This window comes from Taudactylus pleione, unplaced genomic scaffold (assembly GCF_031769625.1).
Source record: "Taudactylus pleione unplaced genomic scaffold, aTauple2 ptg000155l, whole genome shotgun sequence".
Classification (NCBI taxonomy): Eukaryota; Metazoa; Chordata; class Amphibia; order Anura; family Myobatrachidae; genus Taudactylus; species Taudactylus pleione.
In genome coordinates, this window is record NW_028284557.1 from 4,330,632 (window position 1) to 4,348,158 (window position 17,527).

The window sequence follows — 17,527 nt, forward strand, 5'->3', positions numbered from 1 at the left end:
ACAGTGCATGAGATGGAAGTGTTAATGCACTGCTTGAGATGGCAGTGTTGGTGCAAGGCATGAAATGGCAGTGTTGGTGCAAGGCATGAGATGGCAGTGTTGGTGCAAGGCATGGGATGGCAGTGTTGGTGCAAGGCATGAGATGGCAGTGTTGGTGCAAGGCATGAGATGGCAGTGTTGGTGCAAGCCATGAGATGCAGTGTTGGTACAAGGCATGAGATGGCATTGTTGGCGCAATGGATGAGATGGCAGTGTTGGCGCAATGGATGAGATGGCAGTGTTGGTGCAAGGCATGAGATAGCAGTGTTGGTACAAGGCATTAGATGGAAGTGTTGGTACAAGGCATGAGATGGCATTGTTGGTGCAAGGCATGAGATGGCAGTGTTGGTGCAAGGCATGAGATGGCAGTGTTGGTGCAAGGCATGAGATGCAGTGTTGGTACAAGGCATGAGATGGCATTGTTGGTGCAATGGATGAGATGGCAGTGTTGGCGCAATGGATGAGATGGCAGTGTTGGTGCAATGGATGAGATGGCAGTGTTGGTACAATGCATTAGATGGAAGTGTTGGTACAAGGCATGAGATGGCATTGTTGGTGCAATGGATAAGATGGCAGTGTTGGCACAGTGCATGAGATGGCAGTGTTGGTGCAAGGCATGAGATGGCAGTGTTGGTGCAATGGATGAGATGGCAGTGTTGGTGCAAGGCATGAGATGGCAGTGTTGGTGCAATGGATGAGATGGCAGTGTTGGTGCAAGGCATGAGATGGCAGTATTGGGCAATACTGAAGTGAAATGAATGAGTTGTCAAGGTTGATTCTGTGAGATTGCTGGAGGTTCTGGTCCAAATGGAAAGGATGCAAATAAATGGTCAGTACAGTGGCTCAGAGTAATGGCATCAGAGGGAATGCCTTCTTGTAGGTCACTTTTCACCATACATTACAATGTTAACAGATGAGTTTGAATTTTTTTCTCTACATTGATGGACAACTAAGTGTATCGCTATCATAGAAAATAGACCATCCTGACACCTGTCTTGAGAGGGAAATTCAATTCATCCTAAAATACTTTACTACACTGATAATGAATGAATGAAACACATTATTACTACCCCACAGGTCTTCCACTGGGATGACATCCCTTTTTTCTTTGGGCACACAGCCCCTAAGAGGAAGGGGATAGTGAGTGTGTCCTATGGCAGTATCATTGCAGAACTATGGGCAGAGGGCAGTGTTAGTTCAGTTACAAGTAATACATGTCATATGCTGCTGTTAGACTCCAAGGTGCAAAGAGAGGAAATCGAAGGCCTTTCTGTGGGTAAGATACAGGTGTGGACATAACAGCTGAGAACGTACCTTATACGTGTCATACATTACTGAGGCATGATTCCTGTAAAGATGTTCACAAGAAAAGAAGGTATGAGGATATATGTAAGCTGTGTACTTATAAAGGTGTTCTGGAAGGAGCCTAGTTTAGTTGGAGGAAGGCTGTACACAACATATGTTATGTATGCCAGTTGTTTGATGCCCTAACCATTTAATTCCAGGTTTTGTTTCAGACGGATGTTCTCTCCATTAGCGAATACACACATCTCTGCCCCAGCTGTCCATCTGAACCCTGTTCCTGCCTTCACCTTCATGCCAGTACTGATCTCTTCCCTTTACTTGAGGTCTTGGGGATTCCCTCCTTCTCCTTTGCTGCAGGTTTTCCTGATCTGGGCCCAGTTCTTCCCAGGAGCCCTGTCGTTGAAGACGCCCATGCTCTCCACCTTGAAATGAGCCACCATGGCTCTTGGGCTCTGGATCCTCATAAGGATCAGTCTCTATGTCCATGCAAGAGTCTCCTGGTTCTGTGTATGCAGAGTCTCGGCTGCCTTGTGTCTCCGATTCCAGAGTATCATGTCGGGATAGAATTCGGGAGCCCATCTGTCCTCTCCGCAGCTGCCCCTCGTACACACCCGACGGCTCATTTCCTTCTGATCTCAGTTCCCCATGAACCAAGTATGGATCCTGGTTAGTAATACAAATAAAGTGTACAAAGACAGAAACACAAGGGTTATTTTCATGCATACACACAAAGCATGTTAGTAGACAATAACATAAAAAAAAACTAATACCTAGTGAGGTTATAGCTATTAATTATATGTACTTTAGAAGTAATAATAAAAATTGTTATTTGGAATGTAATAACAAAAGTATTAAGTTATGAAGCAAACATAGATGTATCTGGTTAGTGAAATTTACATTAAGGTTATACATGCCATGAAAAAAGCAGTGTACCTGAGCTGATCCCTAACCAGTCACATATCAGGGTATCTGAGCTGATCCCTAGCCAGTCACATAGCAGTGTATCTGAGATGATCCCTAACCAGTCACATAGTAGTGTATCTGAGCTGATCCCTAACCAGTCACATAGCAGTGTATCTGAGCTGATCCCTAACCAGTCACATAGCAGTGTATCTGAGCAGATCCCTAACCAGTCACATATCAAGTGTATCTGAGCTGATCCCTAACCAGTCACATATCAAGTGTATCTGAGCTGATCTCTAACCAGTCACATATCAAGTGTATCTGAGCTGATCCATAACCAGTCACATAGCAGTGTATCCAGGGGCATTTTAAGAGAGGAGGGGGCCCGTGTACACTCCTCGTGCGGGGCCCCCTCCTCTCTCCCTGGTGGCTGGCAGCCACCGGAGCATTAGTAGACTCCAGGCACTAGAGTGTGCCCAGAGTCTACTTCGCATGCGCAGAACACTGGAAAATGGCTGCGGGGGCCATTTTTCTGGTGTTCTGAGCAGCAGTGACACCCGACGCGGGACCTCGGACAGGTAAGTTAAAAAAAAATCTGGGTGCAGTGAGTGCGGTGCGGGGACCCCCTGGACCCGTGTGCCCCGCACACACTGCACCCATTATAGATACGCCAGTGAGTGTATCTGAGCTGACTCCTAACCAGTCACATAGCAGTGTATCTGAGCTAAACCCTCACCAGTCACATAGCAGTGTATCTGAGCTGACTCCTAACCAGTCAGCAGTGTATCTGAGCTGACTCCTAACCAGTCACATAGCAGTGTATCTGAGCTGATCCCTAACCAGTCACATAGCAGTGTATCTGAGCTGATCCCTAACCAGTCACATAGCAGTGTAGCTGAGCTAAACCCTAACCAGTCACATAGCAGTGTATCTGAGCTGACTCCTAACCAGTCACATAGCAGTGTATCTGAGCTGACCCCTAACCAGTTACATAGCAGTGTATCTGAGCTGATCCCTAACCAGTCACATAGCAGTGTATCTGAGCTAAACCCTAACCAGTCACATAGCAGTGTATCTGAGCTGACTCCTAACCAGTTACATAGCAGTGTATCTGAGATGATCCCTAACCAGTTACATAGCAGTGTATCTGAGCTGACCCCTAACCGGTCACATAGCAGTGTATCTGAGCTGATCTGTAACCAGTCACATGGCAGTGTATCTGAGCTGACCCCTAACCAGTCACATAGCAGTGTATCTGAGCTGATCCTTAACCAGTCACATAGCAATGTATCTGAGCTGATCCCTAACCAGTCACATAGCAGTGTATCTGAGCTAAACCCTAACCAGTCACATAGCAGTGTATCTGAGCTGACTCCTAACCAGTCACATAGCAGTGTATCTGAGCTGACCCCTAACCAGTTACATAGCAGTGTATCTGAGCTGATCCCTAACCGGTCACATAGCAGTGTATCTGAGCTAAACCCTAACCAGTCACATAGCAGTGTATCTGAGCTGACTCCTAACCAGTCACATAGCAGTGTATCTGAGCTGACCCCTAACCAGTCACGTAGCAGTGTATCTGAGCTGATCCGTAACCAGTCACATGGCAGTGTATCTGAGCTGATCCCTAACCAGTCACGCAGCAGGGTATCTGAGCTGATCCCTAACCAGTCACATATCAGTGTATCTGAGCTGATCCCTAACCAGTCACATAGGAATCAGCTCAGATACACTGCTATGTGACTGGTTAGGGAACAGCTCAGATACACTGATATGTGACTGGTTAGGGATCAGCTCAGATACCCTGCTGTGTGACTGGTTAGGGATCAGCTCAGATACACTGCTATGTGACTGGTTAGGAGTCAGCTCAGATACACTGCTATGTGACTGGTTAGGGATCAGCTCAGATACACTGCTATGTGACTGGTTAGGGATCAGCTCAGATACACTGCTATGTGACTGGTTAGGGATCAGCTCAGATACACTGCTATGTGACTGGTTAGGAGTCAGCTCAGATACACTGCTATGTGACTGGTTAGGAGTCAGCTCAGATACACTGCTATGTGACTGGTTAGGAGTCAGCTCAGATACACTGCTATGTGACTGGTTAGGAGTCAGCTCAGATACACTGCTATGTGACTGGTTAGGAGTCAGCTCAGATACACTGCTATGTGACTGGTTAGGGATCAGCTCAGATACACTGCTATGTGACTGGTTAGGGATCAGCTCAGATACACTGCTATGTGACTGGTTAGGGATCAGCTCAGATACACTGCTATGTGACTGGTTAGGAGTCAGCTCAGATACACTGCTATGTGACTGGTTAGGAGTCAGCTCAGATACACTGCTATGTGACTGGTTAGGAGTCAGCTCAGATACACTGCTATGTGACTGGTTAGGGATCAGCTCAGATACACTGCTATGTGACTGGTTAGGGATCAGCTCAGATACACTGCTAACTAGCAGAGCATCTAAACAATTTCATATGCAGCAGAACAGCAATACATTTTAAATTATTCCTAGCAAGTTACATGCAGTGCATATATGTCATGCATGCCTATGGAATGATTACTATATAAATGTTATATTATAGAAGAATAATATGTACATTATACATGACAGATGCAAAAAGGTTTTAACATAAGATATCACAACAGATTGAGAGAGACAATGTAAGGATGAAGGCGATAAGATCTCTTATTTAATTAGAGACACTAAATAAAATATTTAAGGATTATTTTTATCTGAATGCAGGTTCACAACAAACACATGACTAACTCCAATAAAATATTACATTTATATTTTAAGTTTATATCATAAGAACAAAATAAATACATTTCTGTTTATTATATTCTGCTTTAGACCCCACCTTATATTGCTTAGTAAATAAAAAAAAAAAAAAATAACTCTAAAATATAAGAGACATTATATGAATCAGTAACATTAACAAATATACATGCAAAAGTGTAATGAATTTGTCAGTAGTGACAATAATAGTGATAGTCATTTTCTCTGCAGGATCTCAGAACTGTAACCATCTAAGTTGGTCGCGTGCAAGCTGCTGTTACATTCAATATATTTTCACATTTATTAAATTGTAATTTCTATAACCAATGTTATAAATTTCATGATGGGTTTTGCACGTCAGGTCTCATCTGATGGTAGATTTGAATCTTATTACTGTAGGCTGGGCAAGGCACCATCGTACAGCTCTTGCAGCACAGTGACAATTACCAAGGATTTGCGGCTGAGTGAGATTAGGCTACAGCAATAACTGCATTCCCGCTAAGTAGGCACATTTACTGCAAGAGTACACAAGTAAAATGTATATCTATACAAGTCTGTATTTATAAATAACTAAAATACCATCCTACATTTTATTATACACAATTCTGTGTCCCTGTAATTCCCATCAGGGCATGGGAACATTTACACATATATTTATTTTCATATTGGATCAACTTATATTTTAGGTTCAAAAGCCTTTTAAATGGGTTGTCCTCCATGTACTAACTGTGGTGTCTGCCCTGCCATTACCTGAATCCCTGAAGACAGAACTATACTGCATTGTGAGCTCACATTGCCCGTCCAATCCCCTGCAGTAGAGTTAAATAAATTATTGGATGGTTTGAGGCTTTCTATACTATGAGCTCATGGGACGATGTCACACCAAGCTTCAGCTAACATGGGGAACATTCTGGTGTTGGAATCTCACATATTTCAACTTTAGGGGATTAAGAAACAAGGGTATGGCACAAAACTGAGCAACTATTTTAATGAGGATTCACACAAGCCCACAGCTTAATGTGCAGACTAAACATTTTGTGATCCATAGCACTTTATCTTTGACATGCTGGTCATGAATGAAGGAAGTTCATAAACTAGAAAAAGGGGTTATGCCAGTGGTTGCTTGGCAACAGTTTCTCTGCTCTTCCTCATGTGAAACCTCAACTTAATGTCTCAGCACATGGGGATTGGAGACACAGTTAATCCTAATTGTCATGTTCGTTTTCATTAAAATTTTATGCTTCTTGATTGCTGTCAAATGCAACAATCAATACTGGTGCCAACAGGACGTCAAACCCCTTTACTCAACCGATGGCACATCATGTTAATATGTCAAATGAAGCACCTGCTAATTTTACAAGTATGGCTAAAGCATCAGGTTAACTCCAGTTGTTAACTTGTTCAAGACAATGTCAAGTTTAAAGCACATTAAAGACAACTCTCAAATGATCAAAGAAATAGAACAATAATAATTATCAAGTACAGCAAAAGCTACAACTGGCAGATGTTACTACTAAAGTGTAACTTTAGTAATCCAGGCTTGTAAGGCAATATACGTGTAAGTAATGACTAGGAAAGTGTGGCTACGGGAGATAAAGCACTGCATTTTATAATTGGTTTGTCAGAGGGAACAGGCTAAGGGTTTAGGCCAGGGCATAGAGCCTCCGGAAACAGATGCCATCAGTCACCAACTGTGTACATGTACTGTGCAATATCTGCAATGTTATATTTAGCAAATACATTCTCTAAACAAATGTACTAATACCATTACACTGGGATATCACCCACAAAAACTAAATGTGGATTTGATTAGTTCTAAAAAATTTATTGTCTGTGGAGGTAATTTACGAAGCACAAAATGGCCGAGTTACAAAGACATCTTTGGTGGAATCTATTTAACTTGCATAGGTGAACCTAGATTTATGCTAAAATGCATTTGTGGAGCAGTACGAAATAGGCACACAGGTGCATTTAGTTTTGCAGAGCTTTGCAAAAATAATATTTGGGTGTAGTGGTCAAATTTTTAGGGGCATTCCTTTGCTGTGCGGAGCAATGAAGCTCTATTCACTCTACCAGTACATTTGATTTTTGTACCAGCTCTGAGCTGTTATATATCAAATAATGTCCTATACATTTAATAGGACATATTTTCCAGCTTCCAAATAGCACTTCGGTGGAGAAACTCATATTCACTTTGCCAAATATAAAAAAGCATCTAAAACACAACACTGACAAGTATAATTAAACTGAGCCATAAATGAAGTCAAACTGAGAAGCACTTTAAGAGAAAAATGGGAACATTTTAGGGAAGATAACCCCCATGTGCTGCTTCAAATGTTTCCACCTCAGCGCAAATCTGAGGCACATTTCTAGTTTGCAGCGTTACAGCCAAAGAGCGAGGATGGGTCATCTAGGCGCACCAGTGCAAATCTGCTGTACTGTGCACATTCAAAGCATTTTGTAAATGAGGCCCTGTGCTTTAAATACCCACCATTGCCATTTTCTGAGTTTCATCAGCTACATCACTATAAAAGGGGGCGTAAAGACTAGAGTGCCTATTGTCTTCACTTGTGATCTTGGCCAGAGTGATGTTTAAATTAACTATCTTTGTGGTCTCAGTTGATATGTTTTTGACAACATTGATAACAATGTGTTCTGTAAACAGTCTTCCTATTTATACAGCACTTTACAAATAACAAGCTAACTGGATGAAAGCTAATAATGCATTGCTTGTTTTTGGATGTTGTCCTCTCCAATATAGGGACTGTTGTCCCTTTTTAAAGTAGGTAGCTATCTAGGTCAGGGCAGTAATGAGGACATTTTGTGCTGGTCTCCATTAGATGAGACATCTGTAGGTCTCTGTCCCCCAAAGCTACACAGAGTGTTCATCCATCTCCCCGCGACCTCCCCATAAGCCCAGGTTCTGTTTGAGTGAGGTGAGCACTTGCACCTGGAGGTTGGAGACAGGTGCAGGGCTGGAAGCCAGGGCTGCTGTGGCAAGAGTACGATTGAGCAATGGATTGGGTGGGTTAATGCTCGGTGGGTGAGTGGCTTTCCAGTAGGCTTCTAAATATTCTGCCAGGTGCTCACAGGCATCTTCCAGCTGGTTCTCATCCAGGATGATGTCAAACATTTCCTGTGGGCAGAAGAAAGATTAATACAATTACTGCATAGCTTACATCCAAGAGTATTTGTCTGAAAAGGATATGCTCAATAAACTGTTAGTGTTATGCTTTTGTCATAGAGACAGTCACGCATAACAGCACAAGCTCCTATTCAGTTCCTATGGACATTCACTTTTAAAAATGCATTAACTATTCAATGCATATATTTGCAGAATAAGAAGGAAACAAGTCATTCATGTAAATGGAGCAGATTGTGTTTGTTTATTGAGCAGGATGTGAACTTGTCACAGTAGTAGAGCATTACTCTGTGTTCTATTGAGTATGACTGCCAGGAACGCCGACACTCACTGGAGGGCACTGAGCCAGTTTATCTGCTGCCACCATCTGTACATTTAAATGTTTCGCTTGTGACTTTCCTCTGGATTTTATCAGCCTATGTAATACCTGGGGAGGAAAAGAGAAGAGAGTTCACATAGTGAGATGAAATAGGCTGCACTTTAAAGGAGAAACAGAAGAGGGGAGACTAGTTTGAAAATAGACAACATAACTGAAATAAACATTGTTATTAGTGCCATGTACACTACAAAGGCAGACATGTACATGTACATAGTGTAATGTCTTGTATTCACCAGGAAGGGAAAACATCAGTAGTGGATAGAAATTAATCCAGGCTGTCAGTACTCATGGTACTAACTCCAAAAGCTGACAGAGGCTGGACGCAGCAGACTACATCTTTGCTTTATGTGATCAATAAACTAATATTTAGCATTCTGCTACTGAAGTACAGGGTAACATACCATAGATGGCTCCACAGCTGCCCTTGAGAACTTGCCATAGCAGACAGTTACTTTACTCGTTAATAAACCATGAAACACAATTTCTTTTCTGGGGGTAGCTGGCTGCATGGCAGCGGAATCAGTGTGGGCCCATGTCCCTCTTACACTCACTTTTGGAGAGGTGATCTTAATGTAGACGATAATTGGTGCCAGTGAAGTCTTCGCAAGTTGAGCTGGGTGGTTAATGGTGTCAGCATCAAGAGCAACCAGTTGAAGTGTACGCGCCAATTCAAAGATGCGCTCGATCTCACTCTGTACCTCCGCTGTGCCAGATGATTATGTAGATATGGAGTAAAAAGGATTCATGAATTAAAAATCAGCATTAAATTGCATGATAAAAAAGGCAATTAGTAAATTGCTTTAAGCTGCCCAATCACAATATGATGCAATCATATATTTATGTATCACGTCTGTGGCACACGTAATATAAAACAATGCAATATAAAGTAGGACACATTCACTAATGTGACTTGAAAATATTATTTATTGCAATTTATTTCCAAATACAGTCAAATTCTGAAGTATTCATCCAAAGCAACACAATATTTTTTAACTGAAAATATATACATATAACACCTTACATCGGTGGTACCCTAGCTGTGCGCCGCGGCACCCTGGGGTGCCTCGGGACACTTGAAGGGGTGCCTCAGGTTGATTGTCAAGCACCAAATCAAATTATCTAAGGTCAATATAATGTAAATATGTGGACAACCAGAAGCGAAAACCTATCCACCATCCCATAACTGAACCTAAGGATGACAGGTAAGCACAATTGACTACATTTTTTCTGAATTTCTCAATTATAAACAAACAGGGGTGCCGTGAAAACAATGCTGATACCCTAGGGAGCCATGGTTCAAAAAAGTTTGGGAACCACTGCCTTACATCAAGCTTTCTTGTACAAACATTGCTTACCAATTATATTGTCCCATTAAAACATATAAAATAGTCAATTTATCTGCGCAACGAAAGTATTATTACTCAGCGATGCAGGGTAATATTGTTGGTCCCACTCTGTAGTACACATAATCTAAAATACTTCTTAGGGCACTCCATCAGCGATTCAAGGTTTCAATGTTTGCTATACCACTCCCAGTGTACAAGTTTACACACACTTTTACCCCCCTGGTTGGCTGTCTCCTGCTCACATTGAAATTCAGGATAGCCCCTCAATGTAAAGCTGGGTATGCACTTATGCAATTATCGACCTAATCACCCAATACTGGCTGATCGGCCTGATAATTGCATAGGTCTGTTTGTAAGAGCGTTAGCAGATAAACAGCTTAAAATGCTCCTGCAATGGTTGGATAGGGAGGTCACATCTTATGTTCTGCACAAAAATTATAATGCCCGACTTCCCGACCATCTTGAAGAGAGTACACGCTGAGCAGAAATAGCTCAGTGTGTACAGTACAAGGTGCGAACTGATCGGATAATCGCTCCGAGAGTTTCTGCATAGTGTGTACCCAACATTACATGAGAATTGGAGTCTGAGTGACTACTCTTAGGATGGATGCTAACGTTCAATTGCTGCACAGCTCTTTTCCACCAGTGAGAGCTGCTGTCAATTTTGCACACCTGTTTAAAGACTTTTACACTTTCCATCCCATAAACAACCAGCAAGTTTCTTGGTCATGCAAGCATTTAACCTATGTCCATCAAATTAGCCACTGTATGTTCCATGCCAGCACTCAATATTACACTGCTCAAGTGTCCCGAACACTCACCCAGACTGGAACGCGTGTTAGACCTCTCCATGATATTGTGTTTGCTGGGGTTATTCAGGACGGAACGTTTGGCTAGAGATATATCAGCTGTGACCCGAGTTATGGAAATTCTAAATAGGCGAAAAACCATAAAAACATTACATTTGTGTAAGAGTAAAGAGCATATAAACCTGCTAATAGATATTATTACATTTTAAAGTATGTCCCTTAGCTAATAGCTGCACAACATAATTAAAAAACTCATGTCTTATGCTGCATACACACGTAAAGATTTTCTGTCCAACCATCCAACTAGTTGATTGGTTGGAATGAAAACCTGGTAACGTATGGGAGTAAATGATGATCAGCAATTTGCTCCTAAATGCCAGAAAACAGATGAAAATGGTCGTTCAGACAAATTTGTTAAATGTTTGATCTAAATAATTTGTTCAAACAACAGTTTTTGTCCATTATCCGGCGTTTGGGAGCAAATTGCTGATTGTCATTTACTTTCATAACTTACCAGGTTTTCATTCCAACCAATCAACTACGGTAGTTGGATGGTTGGACAGAAAATCTTTACGTGTGTACAGTATGCAGCTTTACTCTTTACACCTAAATAAATCTGTCCATAATGGTCTGGGCTCCCACTTCAAGTGCAAACCAGGACAGCAACATGATATGAAGGACACACAAGACACTGCTGGCCTCCTTTTAAGTCCAAAATGCAGTAAATTGGTTACAGGAATTTGTTGTTAATCTAAATTAATCTGTCGCATACAGCTGAAGCAGCCATTTGTAAGGTAAATCAGTATTCATGTAATCTAAGATTACCATCGAAAACCCCCCAGAAATGACCTGTGAATTTGGGACCACTAATTATATGATTTGTTCTTTGTGTTTGCTGATAAGAATATTTACCAGATCAGTCATTTAAATCATACTTGCCTACCCTCCCACATCCTGCTGGAGACTCCCAGTTCACTAGTAATGTGGATGATGAGTCCATGCGAGTTATGAGATATATTTATTCTATATAAAGGTATAATCTCTCAAAAACCAACATAATGGTCTATCATTATTTGCATAAGGGATGACCTTTGGTTGGTGGTTCTCCCAACTTGTGATGTACACAAGTATATATTTTTTGCAAAGGGCAAAAGAAGAACAAATTTAAACCTTTTTTGGGGCACTCTTAGTTAAGAAAAATAATTTAGCTTTAAATAAAAAAGAACTTTAAAAAAGGAAAATGTATCAGGTTGAATACAATAAAAATAGAAAAAGTTACATGAGTGATTAAATATTATATGTCCTTACATATTTATGTAACTTTTGCTATTTTTATTGTATTCAACCTGGTTCTTTTTTGAAGGTTTTTTAATTTTTTTATTAAAAGCTAAGGGCCTGATTCAGAGGCGCTCACTATTTGTGAGTGCTCGCTCTGAATCAGGGCAGATTTAAAATAAAAGAAATTCGCCTCCAGGCTGCTCGCATAGTTGTGGGTGACCACCCACAGCTTTTGCGAGTGGTCTGGCGATCAACATCGACAGCCGCCCCATTTTGTAGCGAGCCCCGGAGCGAGTGAAGTTCTGCGCGTGCACACTGGCCGACCATCGACCGCTAGGTACATCACCAGTGTGAGGACACTGTGGCATAATGTAAACTGAGAGTTCAGTGTGGCATAATTGGAACTGGGGACAATACAGTATGTTCAACATATTTGTGGTGGTAGGAGTATTTACACATTATACTTATTCATAACATCCCCAGTACATGATTTTGACAATTTTATTAGTAGGAGTCCCCACAATTGAGTTGCCCTGGGGCCTCCCAAACCTCTATCCGGCCCTGTTTAGGATGAGTTATCACTGAAAATGGTTATGAACAGGGACATGTTCATTAGCAGGTGATTTATCTTTTCCATGCAGATGTTTTTATTTTACTTAAGTTTATTTATAGAAAGATTTTCCAATGATACATAACAAATACATACAAAACAATATGCTGGATGTATTTGTTATGTATCATTGGAAAATCTTTATTTATATCTATAAATTTGGAACAGGAGAAAAGAGCACAGCAAATAAATGAACATAAAATTGCATAACGGAATTTGCTGCGCTGTATAAGAAACTGTTAATAAATAAATTAATAAATAAATAAGTCTAAGAAATCAGGATATGAACAATAAACAGTCTTTATATTAAAATATATTGCAAGTGTATGAGACCCAAACATGAGTAGCATATAAGGATGTAGGTGATCTGAAATAGAGACAAACGAGTATATGAAAAATACATCTAATTAAATGAGCAAACTCTAGAGGACCAAGGATATCAGAGACAAAATTTTTTTTAGCAATAAGGCGAAGACCCGATTCAAGCCCACGCGACTCGACTGACAAGTGTTCCAAAAAGACCTCAGGAGTCACATCCTCTTCTGTCTTTTGCAGCTCAACGAAATGCACAATATTGCCGATCTACCAGCCCCCAATATAAGGCAATTGACTCTGCACTGTGGCCATTTGAGCCTCTAAATCGTTAAACTGGACCGGCATCAGGGATTGGGTATCTCCCAGAGTAAAGATAATGGGCTCACCATCTCCAAAATACTCCTCCACATGGCACAAATCGTGTGGTATTAAAGACATATCCGCCTGCATCTCGTCCAGCATAGCAGTAACTTGTTTTTCACATGTTCTCACAGCCTCCAAAATTTGTTGCAGCAAGACCGAGTCCAAATTAGTAGCCATGGTCACAACAACCATGGGCGAGGTAGATTGCCCAGGTAATCCCAGGGGGTCACCTCTTGGAGGGGCAGAAATAAACTTACTATCGGTATAGCAATCAAGTGGGCTAGAGACACCTTCCTGATGAAATTTCACCATGGTGATAAGGATACAGGAGACAGCAGTCAGAGACAGATTGGTGTAAACCAAGGGTATAGTAAATGGTCCAAGTTCAGTGACAAGCAAATTAGGGAATCTGACAGGCAAGCACCAGAGACCTAGACAGAGGTCCAAAGATATAATATCACCCAGGAGTAGAGCCAAAGTACCTGAGTCACCAGAGGATCCAGGGAGGCCGGGAGCACTATTGGCTTTCACCCACAAGGAAGCAAGATGGTGTCCGGAAGAGCCGCAGGAACAGGGGCCACTGCACCTCACCCACACCGAGAGGAAGCAGGAGCTGCAGAAGCTGCCGGACAGAGGAGCACCAGAGCCACCACAAGCCACAAAGAGGAGACCATAGAAAGTCAGGCAGCACCGCAAGACTTCCACTTAAGACACCAGGGACAGGGTGCACTAGGCCACCCAGAAGCCAACAGCCGTATCTTAGCCGCTAATGCCCCCAACTATCAGGGAATCCCTGCAGTACATTTACCAGCCACTCAGGAGAGGGTATGTAGCCCATCAACAGCAATGGTTGGTCTCAGGATGTCCAAAATGGATATTAGGGCTGGAGAGCTTGCAGACTTCTTGCTACTCCATGCCCGGCGTGGCCAAACCCACTCCCCCGAGGCAGATATGTTTATAGCACTCACAACATCATATTTTGTACAGTGTAAAAAGCCTAATCATTGCAAATATACCTTTCCTATCTAGCAATCTGCATGCTTAACACAGAACAGTGAGGAATGTGTTTCCACACCTTAGCGATGCCTGCAGATGTATACTGAGATATTTGTAGAGTGGCAGGCCATAGACACACTTCTAAACGGTGTCATTAAAATGATATTGAAAATACTTAATACTGATCATCCAGGGTGATAGAAATTAACATATTTATTAAATAAAATAATAATAAAAAATACTTTTAATTATTTCACTTATGGAAATAACTTTATATTCTGCAGAGTAAAACAGCACAAAATGAAGAGTTGGATTTGGTTGGCTGAATCCTACAAAAGTGTTCACTCCTCAATTTTGCTTAAAAGAATAAATACATTTAAATTTGGACGAATTCTTAAATGAATTATGAATTTGATACATCACTAGTAAGCAAAAAGCACAAGTTTAGTTCTTTGTTTATTGTCACCAAAATGTTAAACTAAATAGAAACATATAAGTGCATGTACTGTAAATGTTCTATAGCAGCGCATAGCTACCAGCACTAAAAGAACAACATACAAGTACACTTCAGCCTCCTAACAAATGGTTACAAATCCCCTTCCTACCCTCAGTTGGTGAACTGAATGGGTTGAGCTGAACAACAGTGTATTTCGGAGCATTTGGAAGATAATTTCAGAAAAAAAAAGTTCTATTTCAAATTTCAGAAGTTATTGCACTAAATTGTAGAACATGGGATAATGATTTTGATTTTGCAACATTCCTTTGGACTGGAGTTACCCTTTAACATACCAACCAACGATTACCCTGCTGTTACTGAAATACACATCAAGTAGATTATCCACACTTATGGAGGAGCATGAGGAACGTACATGTGCAACTTATATACAATTTCCTGCAGATACAGCCTACTAAGAGTAAGCTGCATTTCCAGATGTGCTTTTTAGGATGAGTAAAATGTACAGCTTACCCAGGCATAGCATAAAGATACTGCTGATGATGAAGACCATCAACATGATTCACAATAGATTACATACTGTATATCAATTTGAAGACCAAAGGCTCTGCCCGTCCCCCCACAAATCCTCTTCCAAAGTATAACCAGCACCATTGCTCATATCTGATACTAATACCGCTGGGGACAAACAACATGGGTTCTCCCCCAAACAGAAACACACACAGCACCATGCTGTACTGGTTCCACTATAACAGTGAGATCTGCAGTGCCGAATTCTCATGTCATAATGTCCTGAACAAGGCAAACACCCTAAGAATAGCAAGCCTGTAAAAAAATATGCACCCCCCCACCTTTGGTATAACCGACCCCAAGATGAACAGCACTGGGGCACTACCCGACCACCCTCAAGTGGTTAGGGTCACTCTCTAGCCACCTCCCAGTCACTGCTCATCACATTTCCACCACCTTCTGATACCATTTGAATGTGTCTGACTAGCACCTTTGTGAGTACACACTGTGCAACACATGGGGATTTCAGAACGTTTTGCCCATACGCAGTTGCACGCTCAACTGAACATCTGCGTTATGTGCGGATTGTGTGCAACTTAGAATCAGGCTCAAAATGTCTTTCAACTGGAGTATAAACTAAAAATGTTAAAAATATTTTACCACTTTTATCTTTATCTTGGAATTTAATTGATATAATTAACGCAATTTTGCAAAAAGATGTGCTTTCATTTCATATATATAACCCCTATAAAATTTAAGGCCCCCATACACGGTGCAATAAAGCAGCTGATCCAACGGATTGGTACGATTTGGCTGCTATATTGTACCATGTATGGGCATGATATCAGCCAGTGCGCGCACCTGTGGGGTCGTACATTGCACCCCAGAATCTTACTGCACGTTTAGTGGATATGGGGATGCGAAGTGCGATCCCAAGCAGCACTATGCGGGTGGGGGAGGGGGGATCCGGCATACTGGGCGGTCGTCCATCCGATAGCTCCATGTGGGGATCGCCCGATATGTCGGACGTCGGATCCCCAGTCGCGTGATGTATATCGCATCGTGTATGGCCAGCTTTACTTGAGCAAAGAGTATCGAAACTACATTTTAACCAAAAGAATATGTTTGTAAAATGATCTATTGATATGCAATTCAATGTTACTGCAGTAATCATTAAAGCATAGTTGCTAACATATTAAAACACTTTCTTCAAGCACTTTGCCCCCGCGCCATGGTAAGGAGGCATGTCACAGTAACAGCAGCACTACAACCTCCATCATGTGTGGTTTTATTATAGTCACAGCAGTTGTACAATGCTTCCTACTATTTGTTCTTCCAATCGTTGGGAGCAGCCATGTAGTGGGCTGAAGAAATATGTATGAAAAAAAATGCATCATCCCCTATGAACCACTGATGTCAATGAGGAACAAGTATGTATGTACATTAACCAACTTCATTCTGCTGTATCATCCACATACAATATAACACAAGGTCTAAATATGAAGTAGTCCAGAAATATATACTACCTATATACTCTTTACATGATAGATAGTGATCTTCTAAAATTTAGTAGTGACAATAGAGCAGTGCCACCTAGTGGATGATTTCTTATAGAAAACAGCAGTAGCAAAACCAATTATATAACTGCTTTCAAGAGCAAAAACTATGGACAGTCCACAGGAAATGTGCACTCTTATCAGCGGGGTAATTATTCCAACAATTACCTATGGCTCCTGACAAGAAACATGGGTTCCTATTAGGTGTGTGCACCGGTCACTTTTCGTGTTTTGTGTTTTTGTTTTGGATCTGGATCTTTCTTCGTGTTTTGGATCTGGATTGGTTTTGCCAAAACCACCCTTCCGTGTTTTGGATTCTGGGTTTTGTGTTTTGGATCTGGATTTTTTCTTAAAAAATTAAAAAAAACGCTAAAATCACATAAAATGGGCCTTTTTTTTGTTCCTATGCTATTAATAACCCCAATAACATTAATTTCCACTCATTTCCAGTCTATTCTGAACACCTCACAATATAGTTTTTAGGCCAAAAGGTTGCACCGAGGTAGCTGGATGACTATGCTAAGCGACACAAATGGGCGGCACAAACACGTGGCCCATCTAGGAGAGGCACTGCAGTGGCAGACAAGAAGGCAATCAGCATTATGGTGCCCATTTGCATGTAGCACGGACCAGGAGATCCGTGCTACATGCATCTGTGTGATTGGCACAGAGCAATGACAGGTCCGTGAGACCCGTCTGTGCTGCTGTGGTAAAAAAAAACCTGTGTAAAAAAAG

At 41.5% G+C, this 17,527-nt stretch overlaps 1 protein-coding gene across 1 annotated transcript in view; it reads right to left on the reverse strand.

The window, feature by feature from the left end:
- Nucleotides 1-1,388: 1,388 nt before the first annotated feature.
- Nucleotides 1,389-17,527, reverse strand: part of CACNB1 (calcium voltage-gated channel auxiliary subunit beta 1) — a 93,340-nt gene continuing 77,201 nt past the window's right edge. Inside the window, exons 10-14 of the mRNA XM_088474609.1 lie at nt 10,723-10,832; nt 9,107-9,258; nt 8,508-8,603; nt 7,985-8,170; nt 1,389-2,007 (exon numbers count right to left, since the gene is read on the reverse strand). Of these exons, the coding sequence (XP_088330735.1) occupies nt 1,573-2,007; nt 7,985-8,170; nt 8,508-8,603; nt 9,107-9,258; nt 10,723-10,832 (979 nt within the window). The 3' untranslated portion in view covers nt 1,389-1,572. The remainder of the gene's footprint in view (nt 2,008-7,984; nt 8,171-8,507; nt 8,604-9,106; nt 9,259-10,722; nt 10,833-17,527) is intronic.